Source organism: Oncorhynchus kisutch, linkage group LG25 (genome assembly GCF_002021735.2).
Source record: "Oncorhynchus kisutch isolate 150728-3 linkage group LG25, Okis_V2, whole genome shotgun sequence".
In the NCBI taxonomy this organism is placed as follows: Eukaryota; Metazoa; Chordata; class Actinopteri; order Salmoniformes; family Salmonidae; genus Oncorhynchus; species Oncorhynchus kisutch.
The window spans coordinates 33,956,626-33,972,174 of record NC_034198.2 but is presented as its reverse complement, the minus strand read 5'-3'; the positions used below and the strand labels follow the sequence as shown (position 1 = coordinate 33,972,174).

Here is a 15,549-nt window from a genome sequence, read left to right as displayed (position 1 = left end):
CAGGAGATGTTGTACCCACTGTGACTATTAAAACCTACCTAAACCAGAAACCGTGGATAGAGGGCAGCATTTGCCCAAAACTGAAAGTGCGAACCACCGTATTTAACCATGGCAAGGTGACTTGGAATATGGCCGAATACAAACAGTATAGTTATTCACTTTGTAAGGCAATCAAACAGGTAAAACATCAGTATAGAGACAGTAGAGTAGTAATTCAACAGCTCATACACGAGACATATGTGGCAGGGTCTACAGACTATCACGGACTACAAAGGGCATCCCTAGCCGCGTCCTCAGAGCATGCGCAGACCAGCTGGCTGGAGTGTTTACAGACATATTCAATCTCTCCCTATCCCAGTCTGCTGTCACCTCTTGCTTCAAGATATCCACCACTATTCCTGTACCCAAGAAAGATAAGGTAACTGAACTAAATAACTATCGCCCCGTAGCACTCACTTCTGTCATCATGAAGTGCTTTTAGAGGCTAGTTAAGGATCATATCACCTCTACCTTACCTGACACCCTAGACACACTTCAATTTGCTTACCACCCCAATAGATCCACAGACGATGCAATCGCCATCGCACTGCACAAGGTCGTATTCCATCTGGACAAGAGGAATACCTATGTAAGAATGGCTATAGCTCAGCATTCAACACCATATTACCCTCCAAGATCATCATTAAGCTCGGGGCCCTGGGTCTAAACCCTGCCTTGTGCAACTGGGTACTGGACTTCCTAACGGGCCACCCCCAGGTGGTGAAGGTAGGAAACAGCACCTCCATTTCGCTGATACTCAACACAGGGACCCCACAAGGGTGTATGCTCGGCCCCCTCCTGTACTCCCTGTTCACCCATGACTGCGTGGCCATGGACACCTCCAATTCAATCATCAAGTTTGCAAACGACACAACAGTAGTAGTTCTGATTACCAACAATGACGAGACAGCCTACAGAGAGGAGGTGAAGGCCCTGGGAGTGTGTTGCAAGGAAAATAACATCTCACTCAATGTCAACAAAACAAAGGAGCTGATCATGGACTTCAGGAAACAGCAGAGGGAGCAGCCCCTATCCACATTGACTGGACCGCAGTGGAGCAGGTGGAAAGCTTCAAGTTCCTCGGCATACACATCACTGATAATCTGAAATGGTCCACTCACACAGACAGTGTGGTGAAGAAGGCACAAGACATTTGAGGCTGAAGATATTTGTCGTGGCACCTTAAACCCTCACAAACTTTTACAGATGCACAATTGAGAGCATTCTGTCACGCTGTATCACCGACTGGTACAGCAACTGCCCCGCCCGCAACCACAGGGCTCTTTAGAGGGTGGTGTGGTCTGACTAATGCAGCATTGGGGGCAAACTACCTACAGCACCCAATGTCACAACAACCACCCGAGCCACTGCCTGTACACCTCGTTATCATCCAGAAGGCAAGGTCAGAACAGGTGCATAAATGCTGGGACTGAGAGACTGAAAAACAGCTTCTATCTCAAGGCCATCAGACTGTTAAATAGCCATCACTAGGCGGCTTCCACCCGGTTATGTAACCCTGCACCCTAGAGGCTGCTGCCCCATATACATAGACTTGAAATCACTGGCTACTTTAATAATGGAACACTAGTCACTTTAATAATGTTTACATATTTTTGCTTTACTTATCTCATATATACACTGTATTCTATTCTACTGTATTTTAGTCTATGCCACTCTGACATTGTTCATCCTAATATTTATATATTCCTTAATTCCATTCTTTTACTTTTAGGTTGTGTGTATTGTGTATTGTTGTGAATTTTTACTACACTGAGACTTTAACACAGATCCCGCCAGTAATTCATAAAGAAAGGGGAATTGCTGTCTGATAATTGTTTAACTGTTGGCACTGTAAGCAGTGTCATTTCAGGGAAAATGTACTTTCTCTTTTAGGTATCAAATGCTGGATCACTCACTCACTATTTATCATAATAAATATTGGATTTCATTATTTAGTCTTTCAAAACAGGTTATGTAACAATCTTCATTATACATGAAAAAATCTGGGAAATGACATAATTCTGTTTTTTGTGGGTTATCTCAAAGATCAGGGATAACCATTTCACTATTAGTCTACACCTGTTGTTTATCAAGCATGTGACATAACATTTGACTTGACTTAGGGTCAATCTACTCAGCATACATCTAACTGTGGGTTACCATGGTTATACTGAAAACTACAATTTAATATTAAATATGCTGTTGAGATAACTGGTTACTTGAGCATTAGTCAGCCAGTATGAATTATGATGATAGTAGTTTTACATTTTTACCATCATGAATAGGTGAGAGTTACAGACAATGACAAGCTTCCAGAAGCCATGACCTGTTTATTAGATTTTCCATGCAATATATGGAAATATTCTACATTTAAATAGATGCTCTTATCCAGAATGACTTACAGGAGCAATTAGGGTTAAGTACCTTGCTCCAAGGAACATTGACAGAATTTTCACCTAGTCTGCTCTGGGATTTGAACTAGCAACCTTTCGATTACTGGCCCAATGCTCTTAACTGGTAGGCTACCCGACGCCCCAATGAATAGAAATATGGACAAAAACAAAGAAAATAAAAACTAACAAATTAAACGACACTAGACAATATGGTCAAATCAACACCGTATAATACGCCAGCCACTGTAGCGACGTGCCAAGTAGTCAGACCTTATTTCTAATAATAATTGTATGTGGGAAAGTACATACTTTAGCCATTTAAGGACATTCAAACATAGCTTCATGTTTATGCATACAGTAATCGAACAGACGCCACAAGCCGCTTAAACCTAACAGACCGTACAATGTTGGCTGCAGTGACATGTGCCTGATATGAATGCATCTCTACACCAATGTAAGCAAGTGTGATTTCCCTTCACTAGTATCATGGAAACAGACGTGTCTTCCACCTGACCTCAACGTCTCATCTAGAGGAGTCAGCCGTGAAAAAACATCCATGTAATACCGCAGGAGAGATAATGTGAGAAAGAGAGAGGGAGCCAGATAGAGAGGAAGAATGAGAGCATGCATGAGACAGGATGAGAGAGCGAAAGAGAGAGAGAATGAGAAAGAGAGGAGGAAGGAAGTTCAGATGTGGATACAGAGGACCATAGTGTGGATACAGAGGACCATGGAGTGGATACAGAGGACCATCGAGTGGATACAGAGAACCATAGTGAGGATATTGAGGACCATAGTGTGGATACAGAGGACCATGGAGTGGATACAGAGGACCATCGAGTGGATACAGAGGACCATAGTGAGGATATTGAGGACAATAGTGTGGATACAGAGGACCATTGATTGGATACAGAGGACCATAGTGAGGATATTGAGGACCATAGTGTGGATACAGAGGACCATAGAGTGGATACTGAGGCCCGTAAAGTGGATACAGAGGACCGTAGTGTGGATATTGAGGACCGTAGAGTGGATACAGACGACCGTAGTGTGGATATTGAGGACCGTAGAGTGGATACAGAGGACCGTAGAGTGGATACTGAGGCCCGTAAAGTGGATACAGAGGACCGTAGTGTGGATATTGAGGACCGTAGAGTGGATACAGATGACCGTAGTGTGGATATTGAGGACCGTAGAGTGGATACAGAGGACCGTAGAGTGGATACAGAGGACCGTAGTGTGGATACAGAGGTCCATAGAGTGGATATTGAGGACCGTAGAGTGGATACAGAGGACTGTAGAGTGGATACAGAGGACTGTAGTGTGGCTATTGAGGACCGTAGAGTGGATACAGAAGACCGTAGAGTGGATATTGAGGACTGTAGTGTGGCCACAGCTATTGCATTATTATGCCCTCAACACAGAAGCACACAGACATGCATAAATACAGAGGACTGTAGAGTGGATACAGAGGACCGTAGAGTGAATACAGAGGACCATAGAGTGGATACAGAGGACCATAGAGTGGATACAGAGGACCGTAGAGTGGATACAGAGGACCATAGAGTGGATACAGAGGACCGTAGTGTGGATACAGAGGACCATAGAGTGAATACAGAGGACCATAGAGTGAATACAGAGGACCATAGAGTGGATACAGAGGACCATAGAGTGGATACAGAGGACCGTAGTGTGGATATTGAGGACCGTAGAGTGGATACAGAGAACTGTAGAGTGGATACAGAGGACTGTAGAGTGGATACAGAGGACTGTAGAGTGGATACTGAGGACTGTAGAGTGGATACAGAGGACTGTATAGTAGATACAGAGGCCCATAGAGTGGATACAGAGGACCGTAGAGTGGATACAGAAGACCGTAGAGTGGATATTGAGGACTGTAGTGTGGACACAGCTATTGCATTGTTATGCCCTCAACACAGAAGCACACAGACGTGCATAAATCCAAACAAACTCTAATTCCTCTAGTCTATGCAATTCATCTGGCGCCGGCGCGGCCATGTGTCAACACTGCCCGCCTCCGAGGGGCGCCATACCACCATGCTTTAACCCTATTACACACCTTCTATTTACAGTCATGGAGGATTCCTCATTCAAGAGACAGTATTTTACTGTAGTTACTATGGAAACGAATAAAAGACCTGTTTGGATGAGAGAAGCTGAGAGAAAGAGGGGGGGAAAATCCTTTATTATTTAAAAGGATCTCACCCCTTTCTAATTAGTTTTGTCTGAAAGCCCAAGGAAGTGCCTTGGAGTGAATCAGTATTCCAAAAAGCTGCGGAAAATCACAGACCAGTGAAACATTTCAAATGGTTAAAATTTGGTCTTCAGTAGATATACTGTAGTTTTGCACCTGCTATTTTCAGAGGAGACTAAAATATCAGAGATTAGAACATGAAGTAGCTAAATACAGGTGAAGAGAAGGGTTGCTGGTGTTAAATAACGACGGTATCATGTTTTTTGTTCTTGTTTGTTGCATGAATATTCATTGCTGAACATGACAGCAACAATAATAACGCACAACCGACACATTTAAAGTGTTTTCTTTTCTTCTATACTGTACCACTTACCTGTACACACCTACAGCTTCTAAAAAAGGGGATTCATTGGGTACAGGAGCGGTTTACACTGAGAAATATTCCCACCCCTCCCCCCACAGTCCTTATTAAATACATAACGATTCCTTTCATTAGCCGAGTGATACTGGGGACATTAGTAATCATTTCCCTCAACCGGCAGCAGAATGAGTTTTAACATTCACAGTGAGTCCTCCCTGTCTCACTGTGACTGATCTGCATATAACCCACGTGGCACTCTGGCGTTTTCACCGTCACTCAAGAGGCCTTGGCTTGCAGGCACAGCCACAGCCTTCAGAAATGGCTCTTTCTTTTGCTCACTTATGAACACAACCAGCAAATAGCTTTGTTCACCTCTTTATCATCAGGCAAAATAAGCTCAATTCAACCACAGACAAGAGGGTTAAATGCTCTTGCTGGAGGAGATTATGTGTGTTCTCACATACTGTAATGTTATGTTCAGGCATGTTAAAAAAGGCTAGGCAACTGATGTACATTTCCCAGATATCAAACTATAAACTAGAGGCTTACAATGGATTTCCTCAGTCAATATGCTGTTTCATCTAGCCAAAATCTGACATTGACCTTGAACAAATGATTTCAACTATGAAAAAAACATAATTTCCCTTCCTTTCATTGATTTAAAACGTGTTCTTTAGAACATGGCTTTAGTGTAGCGTATACAAACCTACGGTCCTCCTTGAAGGTGACATAAATAACATATTTCTAGGATTAGACATAAACATAACTGACAAACAATACAAGCAAATGAAACAGAAACATTTGCTTCACATCACCTTGGTGGTTTTCAGAGTGATTTCCAATTGTGCCTGCTGTGTGCTTTTCACTTTCGAAAAAATACAATAATATGGAATTCATATCTCCGATCAAATGTTGTGTGTCATTGAAAGCAGGCTATATACAACTGTTGAGAAAGGTCATAAACCAGAACAAGCCATTTTGCTCACTACTTTCATACATTTTAGTCTTATCCAGAGCGACTTACAGGAGCAATTAGGGTTAAGTGCCTTGCTCAAGGGCAACAACATATTTTTCACCTAGTCGGCTCGGGGAATCAAACCAGCAACCTTTCAGTTACTGGCCCAACGTTCTTAACCGCTAGGCTACCAATTTCTTTCAAGCCCAGGGTATCGATCAACAAAGGCCATTGTGCAATTGTGGCATTTGTGAATCAATAACATCATGTCTCACCCTTACAATCCACACACTTCTTCTTTATGGAGTCTAGGGATTAAAAAGCAAGTGCTCGGACATCTATAAACCAATGTTATGGGACCCCACAGAACATAGCCCTTCATTGTCACGGTTAAACAATCTTGATAATGGCAAATTATATTTCAATAAGCTCTTAGCGGAAAGACCTTTTCCCATTGAAATGTATGAAAGATTCAATGAGACAAGAACGTTACTAGAGAACACTAGAATGGAGAAGCAGACAGTGATCCTGAGGTCCTCAGCTGCACTACGAGTTCAAGCTAACTGTGTCCATGACCAAGCCATAACTCTAATTACACAACGCTACTGAATCATTCCATTCAGAATGACAAATGGAATGTTTAAGCCACATCCATAATGCACAATGGTCAACAAGGGAATGCAGCTCATGGTAATAATTCTCTAGCTCTCCACCAAACTAAAATAAAATAAATAATAAAATGGTTAAGGGCAAACAGCCAAATATACCATCAGTGTGAGCAAATAAATGATCTGGGAGTGACGAAATGAATGCTATCCCTCTCTAGGTACAGAGGCTCAATCAAAAAGAGTCAACTAATCAACACATGCTGTTTAAAAGCTCAAATCCCTTTAGACTTATTTACAGACAGGGGTTAAGAGTGTTAGCAATGTAAAAACCATTATACAGTCCCTCCAGGATTTTGCAGGGATTTTCTGTGATATTTGTGAGCAAAAATACTTGATTTTGCTGCGGCAATTCTGACATTTTGCATGGCAATACGTGATGATCCTGTCCAATTTGAAAATGCACTGACAAGGGAAAAAGTTTTTTGATATGCAACTTGATCGAACCATATTATGCGGTAAATGTACAGTGATTGGTTGAAATTGCGAGACCTGTTCTTATACTGCATTGATGGGTCAGTTTTATGCAATAATATTGCAATGATTTGACTGTTTATGCAGAAATAAAGCAGGGATTGGTCAAAATTGCAAACCCTCGCATAATATATGGAAAATTGTTGGTTTTGCTAAAAAATTTGCGATCGCAGAATAGCAGAATCCTGGAGGGACTAACTATAGATCCAAGGCTTCATTTGTAGTTCCTCTCCTGATTTGTTCTGCAGTCTCCTGTTGTTGTATATCCTTCTAAACTAGCTCTAGTGTTTGTTCAGTTTTCGACCCAGTAGGGTCTAGACTAGAGACAATGAGCTGTTTGCTTTGCTTCAGCTGTGTCTTGGTTCACAAAACCCTCTCTATTGTTTATGTGAATGCCGGAGTAACTTCTTAATGACATGCAATCAGATTCATAAAAGCTCCAAATCTCTTAACGGTAGGAGCTCAGGTGGATTTTCACTCATGAGTCTCACACTCCCCCCGCTAGATCTGACACTTGATGGAATAAGGGAAAAAAACTGGTGAAAATTAGTTTTAAAGATTAGAAGCAAGCGAATCTTGCTTGTTTCCTTGAAAATAGCTTATATCCTAAAATGATCAGCTTTATGCATACATCTAGAAATCTTTATTGAAAACAACATAATTCCATGTTCATCATGTCGACTATAACACTTTGGTGTGTGTCTCTCATATCCAAGTCATGTCTCCAGTGGCCGTGCTGCTGTAAGGTAGAGGCTCAGTGTGTGAAGTGGCAGGGTGGAGGCATAGAGATGATGTGGCAGCAACTACACAGCCACCTGTCTGAGTTTTTGTCTCCTCAGAGACGCACGGGCATGAAGTAGAGCGAGAGAAAGGGGGGTGGGGTGAAAGGACGAGTGAGTGGCAGTTGTCACCGCCCAAACTGTCAATAAACTGCTAGAAAGTTCAGCCGTGGTCTTTAAAAAACCAATACTCCCTTCTTGTGCAAAGACAAAAAGGGGTCCACAAAACCTTTCGGTGAAACCAGTAAAAATTGGCTTGATATTAGCCTTGATTGATAGTGCCGATGATGGTTAGCCTCGCAAGCCACCTGATCTCACAAGCTTACATGAATGGTTCTCTCCCACAGAGCGGTAATCAGTCTGTAATTAAGAGGCTAGATGAGGGTACCAAGACAAATCAATTAGACTTGAAGGGAGGACAACAAGAACTCAAGCTACTCTCTCTGTGATAGGCTGTTGGGAATCAGATTTTATAACCGTAGGCAAACTGAAAAGATCTTACCTTTACACGATGGTAGGATCTTGTCCCATATAGGTTTTCCATCTGAACCGATAACACATGTGATTGTGGCTGGTCCAACAACAGTATATCCAGAGTTACATTGATAGGTCACTGTGGAGGCCAGTTTGTAGTCCATGCCCACGCGACTGCCGTTCATGATATTTCCAGGGTCAAAGCATGCCTCCCTGGGTTTCTCTGTGGAGTAGAAAACATACACAAGCTTAAGATAAAGTATCATGCAGGACAATTGACCTTGAGCAGAGAGACTTTATTTCAATACAACGCCAAGGAAAAGGAAAAACCATAATCATTTTTGCTAAAGCATTGCAACTTATCCATAAATGCAAAAGAAACTCAGCAGTTGAAAAGCCCAGATATCGGGAACAGGCAGGGTATGGTATCCTGGGTTACAGGGTGCATTCAAACAAATCAGATCAAATGTTATTGGTCACATACACATATTTAGCAGATGTTATTGCGGTTGCATCGAAATGCATTCCTAGAGTTGAGTTCCTAGACCCAACAGTTCAGTAGTATTTAACAATTCACAACAATACACACAAATCTAAAAGTAAAAAAATTGAATTAAGAAATATATAAATGAACATTCCAGGGATTCTCGGAAGCCGCTACTGATGTTTCTCTATGGTGAACCTTCATGTAAGAAGCAGAACACAGGGAGTGTAGAGTACAAAAGAGCAAGTAGAGTTGCTCCAAGGAATCCTCAATAGAAAAGACCAGCACAGAGGGGAATGCAAGGTAAGCATCTGGGCCTGTAGGAAAAATGGGGGAGGGGGGTGGGGGGGTGGGGGGGTGAGGGCAGCCAGTGTCCGTAAGGGAACAGACACTAGGAGAAGGACAGTTGGAAAAAGCTCTGGAGGTGGTGCTTGTATACACTGCCAAACAAGATGACAGCTAACAGCCCACTTTTCTCTGCTGCCTTGTGCTTTAAGAAGCAGTGAAAGTTGGAGGGTAGCAGTGGGAGATTTTATCACTGAAATTGCTATAGTGCATCGCAATTTCATCCACATTCCAATACCCAGAGAGGGAAAATGCTTCTCAACACACAAGGCCAAAGTATACATGCCAATGCCCTCAACCTAAAGCTACATTTTGACATGGATTTATGAATACAATTAGAAATAAATTAGTAGAAAACATCAACAAATATATTATGTTTATTACAGTAATAAGTATGAAAACAGAAATGGCATTATTTTAACCTTCTCAACATTTAAATGACCTTAGTTAATGGTGCATGGATGGGAGAAAAATATTAATATAGGAGATTGATTTACAGAAAAAATGAGCGTAGATTATATTTTCAATTAGAGAGAGAAGAAACATTTGAGTGCTTTTAGCCTTGGGAGATGACAAACCTCGCTGAGTTCCCATGGAAGGTAATTAACTGTTTTTATTGACAAAAGCACAGTTAAATACAGGACCAACAAAACAAAACGACAAATTATGCCATTGATTGGTTTGAATAAATCTTCCAGGAAGAACGAGACGTTGAAGTGGCAAAATACTATACACATCTGTGTTCATGTGTTTTGTGACTTTGATTGATTTTCTGTAACAAATCAAACCAATTATCCAGTTGATCTACAGTAGTTCTATCATCAATGCCTTTAATCAAAAAGCATTTCATAAAAAGAAGTAGGTTGGAATACATACTGTTTTTCAGATACTGCATAGCTGTGTGTAGACAACAGACAAAATAAGGACATCTAGCTGACAGGAAGAACAACATGCAATAAGGCTTATAAAAACACGTTGTCTATAGAATGTATTCTCCAATTCCTGGAAATCTTTCATCTTAGAAATCTATATCTGTTGAAAGCATTTTTTTTATAGAGACATAAACCTTACGATATGGCCAATGCTATACACTTTCATAGAAACCTAGGGTCACCTCCTGTGAGACTAACATGTTGACAACTTGCCTTTGAATTCAATGGCAAAGCCAGACATCCCGAGGGAAGCGTCACTCCTGAAAGCGAGGAAGAGGCTGTTGCCACTGCTCTCGATGCGCTCCGGGGCCTGGTTTCCCTGCAGGCTGCTGATCAATGGGCCGTTGGAGTTATCCCCCTCATAGATGTGCAGGAAGTCATAGCTGGGCTCCATGTTGAAACTGGAAGTATGCAATAGAAAACAATGTTTATTAAAGACTGATGCCTGATTCACAGGTTGGCATTTATTGGGATGATTCATGTGCTGGAGGCAGCTCTGCAGTGTTTCACTAGTTGGCCACCAAGTCATCAAATCTGATTGTAAACCTAACCCCAACCTTAACCACACTGCTAACCGTATGCCTAACCCTAAGAATATTTTTGTTTTCATAACTTTTTATGATATATAGCCAATTTTGACATTGCCACTGGCCCATCTAGTGAAAATCCAGGACAAGATTAATCCCAAATAACATAAATCTGAGCCTGCATTACACTGTAGGGCCAACCAGAACCATACTCTGTTGGCTCGGATGTTCCCATTCCCATTTTTCTTCCCAGCAACTATGGCAAGGCCAGGCCAGTTCAGCTCGCTTTGGCCCTACATTGTGAAGCAGGCATGTGGGGGCCTGTTTGTACAGTCTGTAACTGCCATTAGAGGGATGGTGAGCAAGTAATGTTCTGATGAATCTGAGATCAACTGATAAGAGTTCTTTGGGATTATTCTCATTTGAGCCTATGTAATTCCTGTGGGTTGTGGTGCTTTGAACTATCGTACATTTCATCAAAGCTATTCCACCTATAGGTATCATCTAAGTATATGGCGTAATACAGTAACACACATCGATTTGGATAATATTTGAACAAAGGCAAACTATTTCACCTCAAACACAGATGTGTTTGATGTTTGTTTACAGTAATTACCAAACTGACAAAGACAGAGTGGATACACTCCTTCCATCTGCTCTTTGACCTTGCTCCTTATTACCGTCGGTGCCTCGCAGCATAGCAGGAGTGACATACCTTTTGAAAATTAGGGCTATAACAAAGTCAGGGTTGACTTTAATTCTCCAGTCACATTCCTTTCCTGGTGGGTACGGCTGTGGATAGTTGGGTGATAGAATCACCCCAGCAGGGCCTGTCACGTTGCCGCCGCAGGTAGCTATCACATCAAGGAGAGTGAGGGCAACACACAGGTTTTAATACGACTTGTCTCCATCACATTAACTGTTTATGTTGATTGAAGTGACAAAACAGGCCACCATGCACAGACGTTCAGTGACAAACAGTAGCGATGGAATTCCTCCCTGCCACTGTCATTCAGAAAGGTTATTCACATCTTTGCTTCTTTATTTTTGCCATTGTGTCAGACTTGTTTGAATGTCAATTCAAGCGTGAGCCAAGCAAAATAAGACTCCATTTGAGTTTCAATCCTGTCAATCATGTACTTGATTGGGAGGGTTTGTAAGAGCAACATTTTTCTAATCTTAGTAATCTTCCACCATTACAAATGATTCTGGCTATAAATGGTCTTCCATCAAACAATTATTAGTGGTGTGGTAAACATACCCAACGACTAGAAGTGACAAAGCACGCTGTCTGACAAAAGGACTGGTTGACAATGGCTGAAAATGCCAATTACATTTCAGTTACTGATGAATCATTTTTCACAGGGGGATTCACACTCTACTGAGACATGGTTTACATTCCTAATGTTACATTTCATTCATTCTAATAATAACCATGTCACTCATTCAACATAAAGTAATTAAGCAGACACAAATGAGTGGTGGTTCATAAAACACTGTTGACATGGATTTTCAGATACCACAAATCCTTCAATGAAAACAACGCAGCGGCCTAGCATACACATCCCAAATCACCTTCTTGCAGCAGGATTATTCTAAAGGGAACATCTACCTATTCTACAAACCCTTTGCTGATATCAAGCCAAGAAGAGAAATAACAGTGAAGTCATTTCTCCATTACTGTGGAAGTCAAAGCAACATACCTATACAGGTTGGAGGGTCTGGCTGCCAGTAGAACCTGTTGTTGAGCTGTACACAGGTGATCTTGTCCAGGCCCTGGACCTGGTAACCTGGGTCACACTGGAAGGTAATGGTGTCCCCGGGCTCCCGACTATCCCCGTAACGCGTCCCGTTCTGGGGTGTCCCAGGGTCATTACAGGTCATGGCAGTAGTAGCTGAAATCACACAAATTAATCACTTATGAATATTAACATGAGACAAATGCTGACATTTTGACAACACGCATTTAATTTATACAACTAAAAAAAATATCGGACAAATGCTGATTATGATATAATATAATATTGTATTTGAAATCATTGGACTGGCAGCAAACAGAATTGTGGAGACTATTTGTCTTTGAAATAATAGTTCCAGAAAATATTTGCCATTTATATGCAAATGCAATGCTCCATTTCATTTATATTTGCATGAAATATTTATGGTGCAAATGTTTTTATTCGTCATAAGAGTGGTTTATACGTGGATATAAAAGACATAAAAACTAGTTCAAATCGAGGCTGAGAGAGGGTAATGTCAAGAAACATACTGTAGCCTTCGTCTGAAAAGTTACTGGTATGAATGTCATATCAGAATACTTCTGGTCTGTTGTGACAGGTAGAGTGCTACGTACTTGAGAACTGAATGGAGAAGCCTGACTTGCTGATGAAGTAATCACTGTCAAACTGGAGTGTTAAGATGTTGAAGGTGCTGTGGGTGTCCTCGGGCAGAGCTGACCCACTCCATTCCTTCAGGAGGATACCACCCTCTGTTGGACCGTCCCACACTTTCAGGATGTCATGGGCCACTTCCGTGTCAAACACTATGAAGTGGAGGCTAAATAGAAAGAGAGAGAATGATTAATTATACACTATGCAGCTCTTGCATACTATAGTCTGGCCTTACCATTGGTTCACATTCGTGACAAACACCTACACAACAATACCCCATAAATCAACTGACCAAGGGTAGTTACCAACTTGTAATACAAAATTATCATTGGAGTTCTAGTGAATCAGTCCTCAAGTAATGCCTCAGACCAAGGAAACATCTAGATCAGAACGGTCTTGATCGCCAAAGGAATGTTTCAATTATTTTCAACGGCAAAGTAGAGAGAGGATGAATTCTTTAAAAAGTCCAATAGCCAGTGATGTCAATTGTATCTCTCCCCCTCCTTGATCCTTAGATTGCTTGAATTGAATTGGCATATCTGATTTCTATGGCATTTCTAGCGGGCATAATTGGTTTATCTTTGGAGGTTATTGTTTGGTTTTGAAGAAGCCAGTAATGGACCTAAAGGAATATATGCTAATGGTAAGGAAGGCCTAGCAGTGGGGGTGAAATGCAATCAGCAATGGCACATTTAATCACAAATCATTTTCCAAATGTGCAGCAGAACAATTGCTCCGCTATACTAGACACGCCTCGCAATAAACTAGCTGATTTCACTTCAAATTTAAATGGAGTCAAGAAAAATTGGGCTATTGTGTATCTAATGGCATATTCCTAGGGGTGTGTCCCTATTGTGAGATACTATACCTAATGGTTTTGCCTGTGTCCGCTTCAATGGACCAGGTACAGTGGAGGTTGTTGTCGTAGGGTGCAGGGTAACCCGGTGAGAGTATCCGTCCAGATATTGCACCTGCAATGTGGCCTCCGCATTCAGCTAGATGAGGAAACCGAAACGTGTATTTTACCATAGTCATCAGCAGCCCTAGTGTTCAGTGTAAATATGTTAAGGGCAGGCTCATATCATCACAATAGAAAGTCAATTAAATATGCTACCCTGATCTTTTGAGGTGTCTTAATCCTGATGAACCTCAGGCTGGCTTCTCTCTCTGGCATCAACCAGACCAATTCATAAACATCCCATAATACATTGCATAATCACACTTGAAAGAACCTAATATGTTCTCTAGCTTCTCCACATACGTATGTGTTTTATTTTATTCACTGCTGACGACAGAAAAAGAAAAGAGGATATCCCTATTATGTCACATCGTTCAAAGGAAAGAAAAAATACAATGACAGCCTAGGGCAATGTCATCCATTTTCCATGCTACTTTTCTGCAGTATAGAAATGTGTCTGAACCGAGCTGGGCTAATTAAGGAATGAGGCTGAACTGAAGAATGACACTGTAATGTATCAGTTCTCACCAGCACAGAAAGCTCAGAGTGTCCTTACTTAAATTAAGAGAGAGACACACAAGGTTTCTTCATATATAGCTTTAGGGGCAGTAATATAGCCAGCATTAGGGGATAAATGTTCATAGCTGTTAACTAGTATAATATTTCAGTATAGTATAAATGACAGTATGACTGGAGGGAATTTGACTCATAGTTAGCCTGAGAGAGCGGAACTGGCAGAGCTCGTCAGATTATGGAATCAGTAAGATATTAATAACAGTGGGACAGAATGCAGACAACACAACAAAGTCCATGTTGACTGGTAAAATAGTATAATATATTCAAAAGTATGCAGTGGATGAAAATGAATCCTTTGATATGGGCATCTTGACCATTACTCTGATAATTGAAATGTCAACAAAATCTTCCTTAGGAATGGAAATGGTGTGTTTCGCCATAATCAGGGAATGTTCCCTGATGATACCTACTACAGTACATACCATTTTCTTTCCAAATTCTATACTGTCTATACACACCACATATTTATATTCTGGATTCTGACACATGATCACTATAATATATCTTCTCTGGGTTCTTAATTCTTGATTTCTTATTTAATACATTTGTTTATTATTTGTATTGTATTTGTGAGACACTCTACTAGCTGCAATTGCTATAACACCTGCAGATCTGTGTATGCGACCAATAAACTCTGATTTGATTTGTCTATTTTCGGCAACTACTCACTCACCTAGACAGGAAGGCAAAGGTTTGTCCCAAACCCTACGGTCTCCACTTAGGCATGCCAGAGTGCTGCTTCCATGGAGAGTATAGCCAGGGTTACAACTGTACAACACAAAAGTGTTCGCAAAATGGCCATCATCTTGAATCTTGTATCCGTAATTCGGAGTTCCTGGTTCTTCACACTTGACAAGGTCAAAACCTACAAATACAGATTTGATACTTTAGCCCGTTTAAACATTTAAAAAACATGTGTCCACTAAACCTTGAATCAGGGAATATACATAATGGCTGTGTCTCGAAGACATAATCTACTCAC

The 15,549-nt window shown here is 41.2% G+C and overlaps 1 protein-coding gene across 1 annotated transcript in view; it reads right to left on the bottom strand.

The window, feature by feature from the left end:
• Nucleotides 1-15,549, bottom strand: part of LOC109870209 (CUB and sushi domain-containing protein 1) — a 291,027-nt gene that overhangs the window by 71,311 nt on the left and 204,167 nt on the right. The window contains exons 24-30 of the mRNA XM_031804842.1: nucleotides 15,241-15,432; nucleotides 13,902-14,028; nucleotides 12,997-13,199; nucleotides 12,347-12,538; nucleotides 11,359-11,497; nucleotides 10,330-10,517; nucleotides 8,384-8,578 (exon numbers count right to left, since the gene is read on the bottom strand). Of these exons, the coding sequence (XP_031660702.1) occupies nucleotides 8,384-8,578; nucleotides 10,330-10,517; nucleotides 11,359-11,497; nucleotides 12,347-12,538; nucleotides 12,997-13,199; nucleotides 13,902-14,028; nucleotides 15,241-15,432 (1,236 nt within the window). The remainder of the gene's footprint in view (nucleotides 1-8,383; nucleotides 8,579-10,329; nucleotides 10,518-11,358; nucleotides 11,498-12,346; nucleotides 12,539-12,996; nucleotides 13,200-13,901; nucleotides 14,029-15,240; nucleotides 15,433-15,549) is intronic.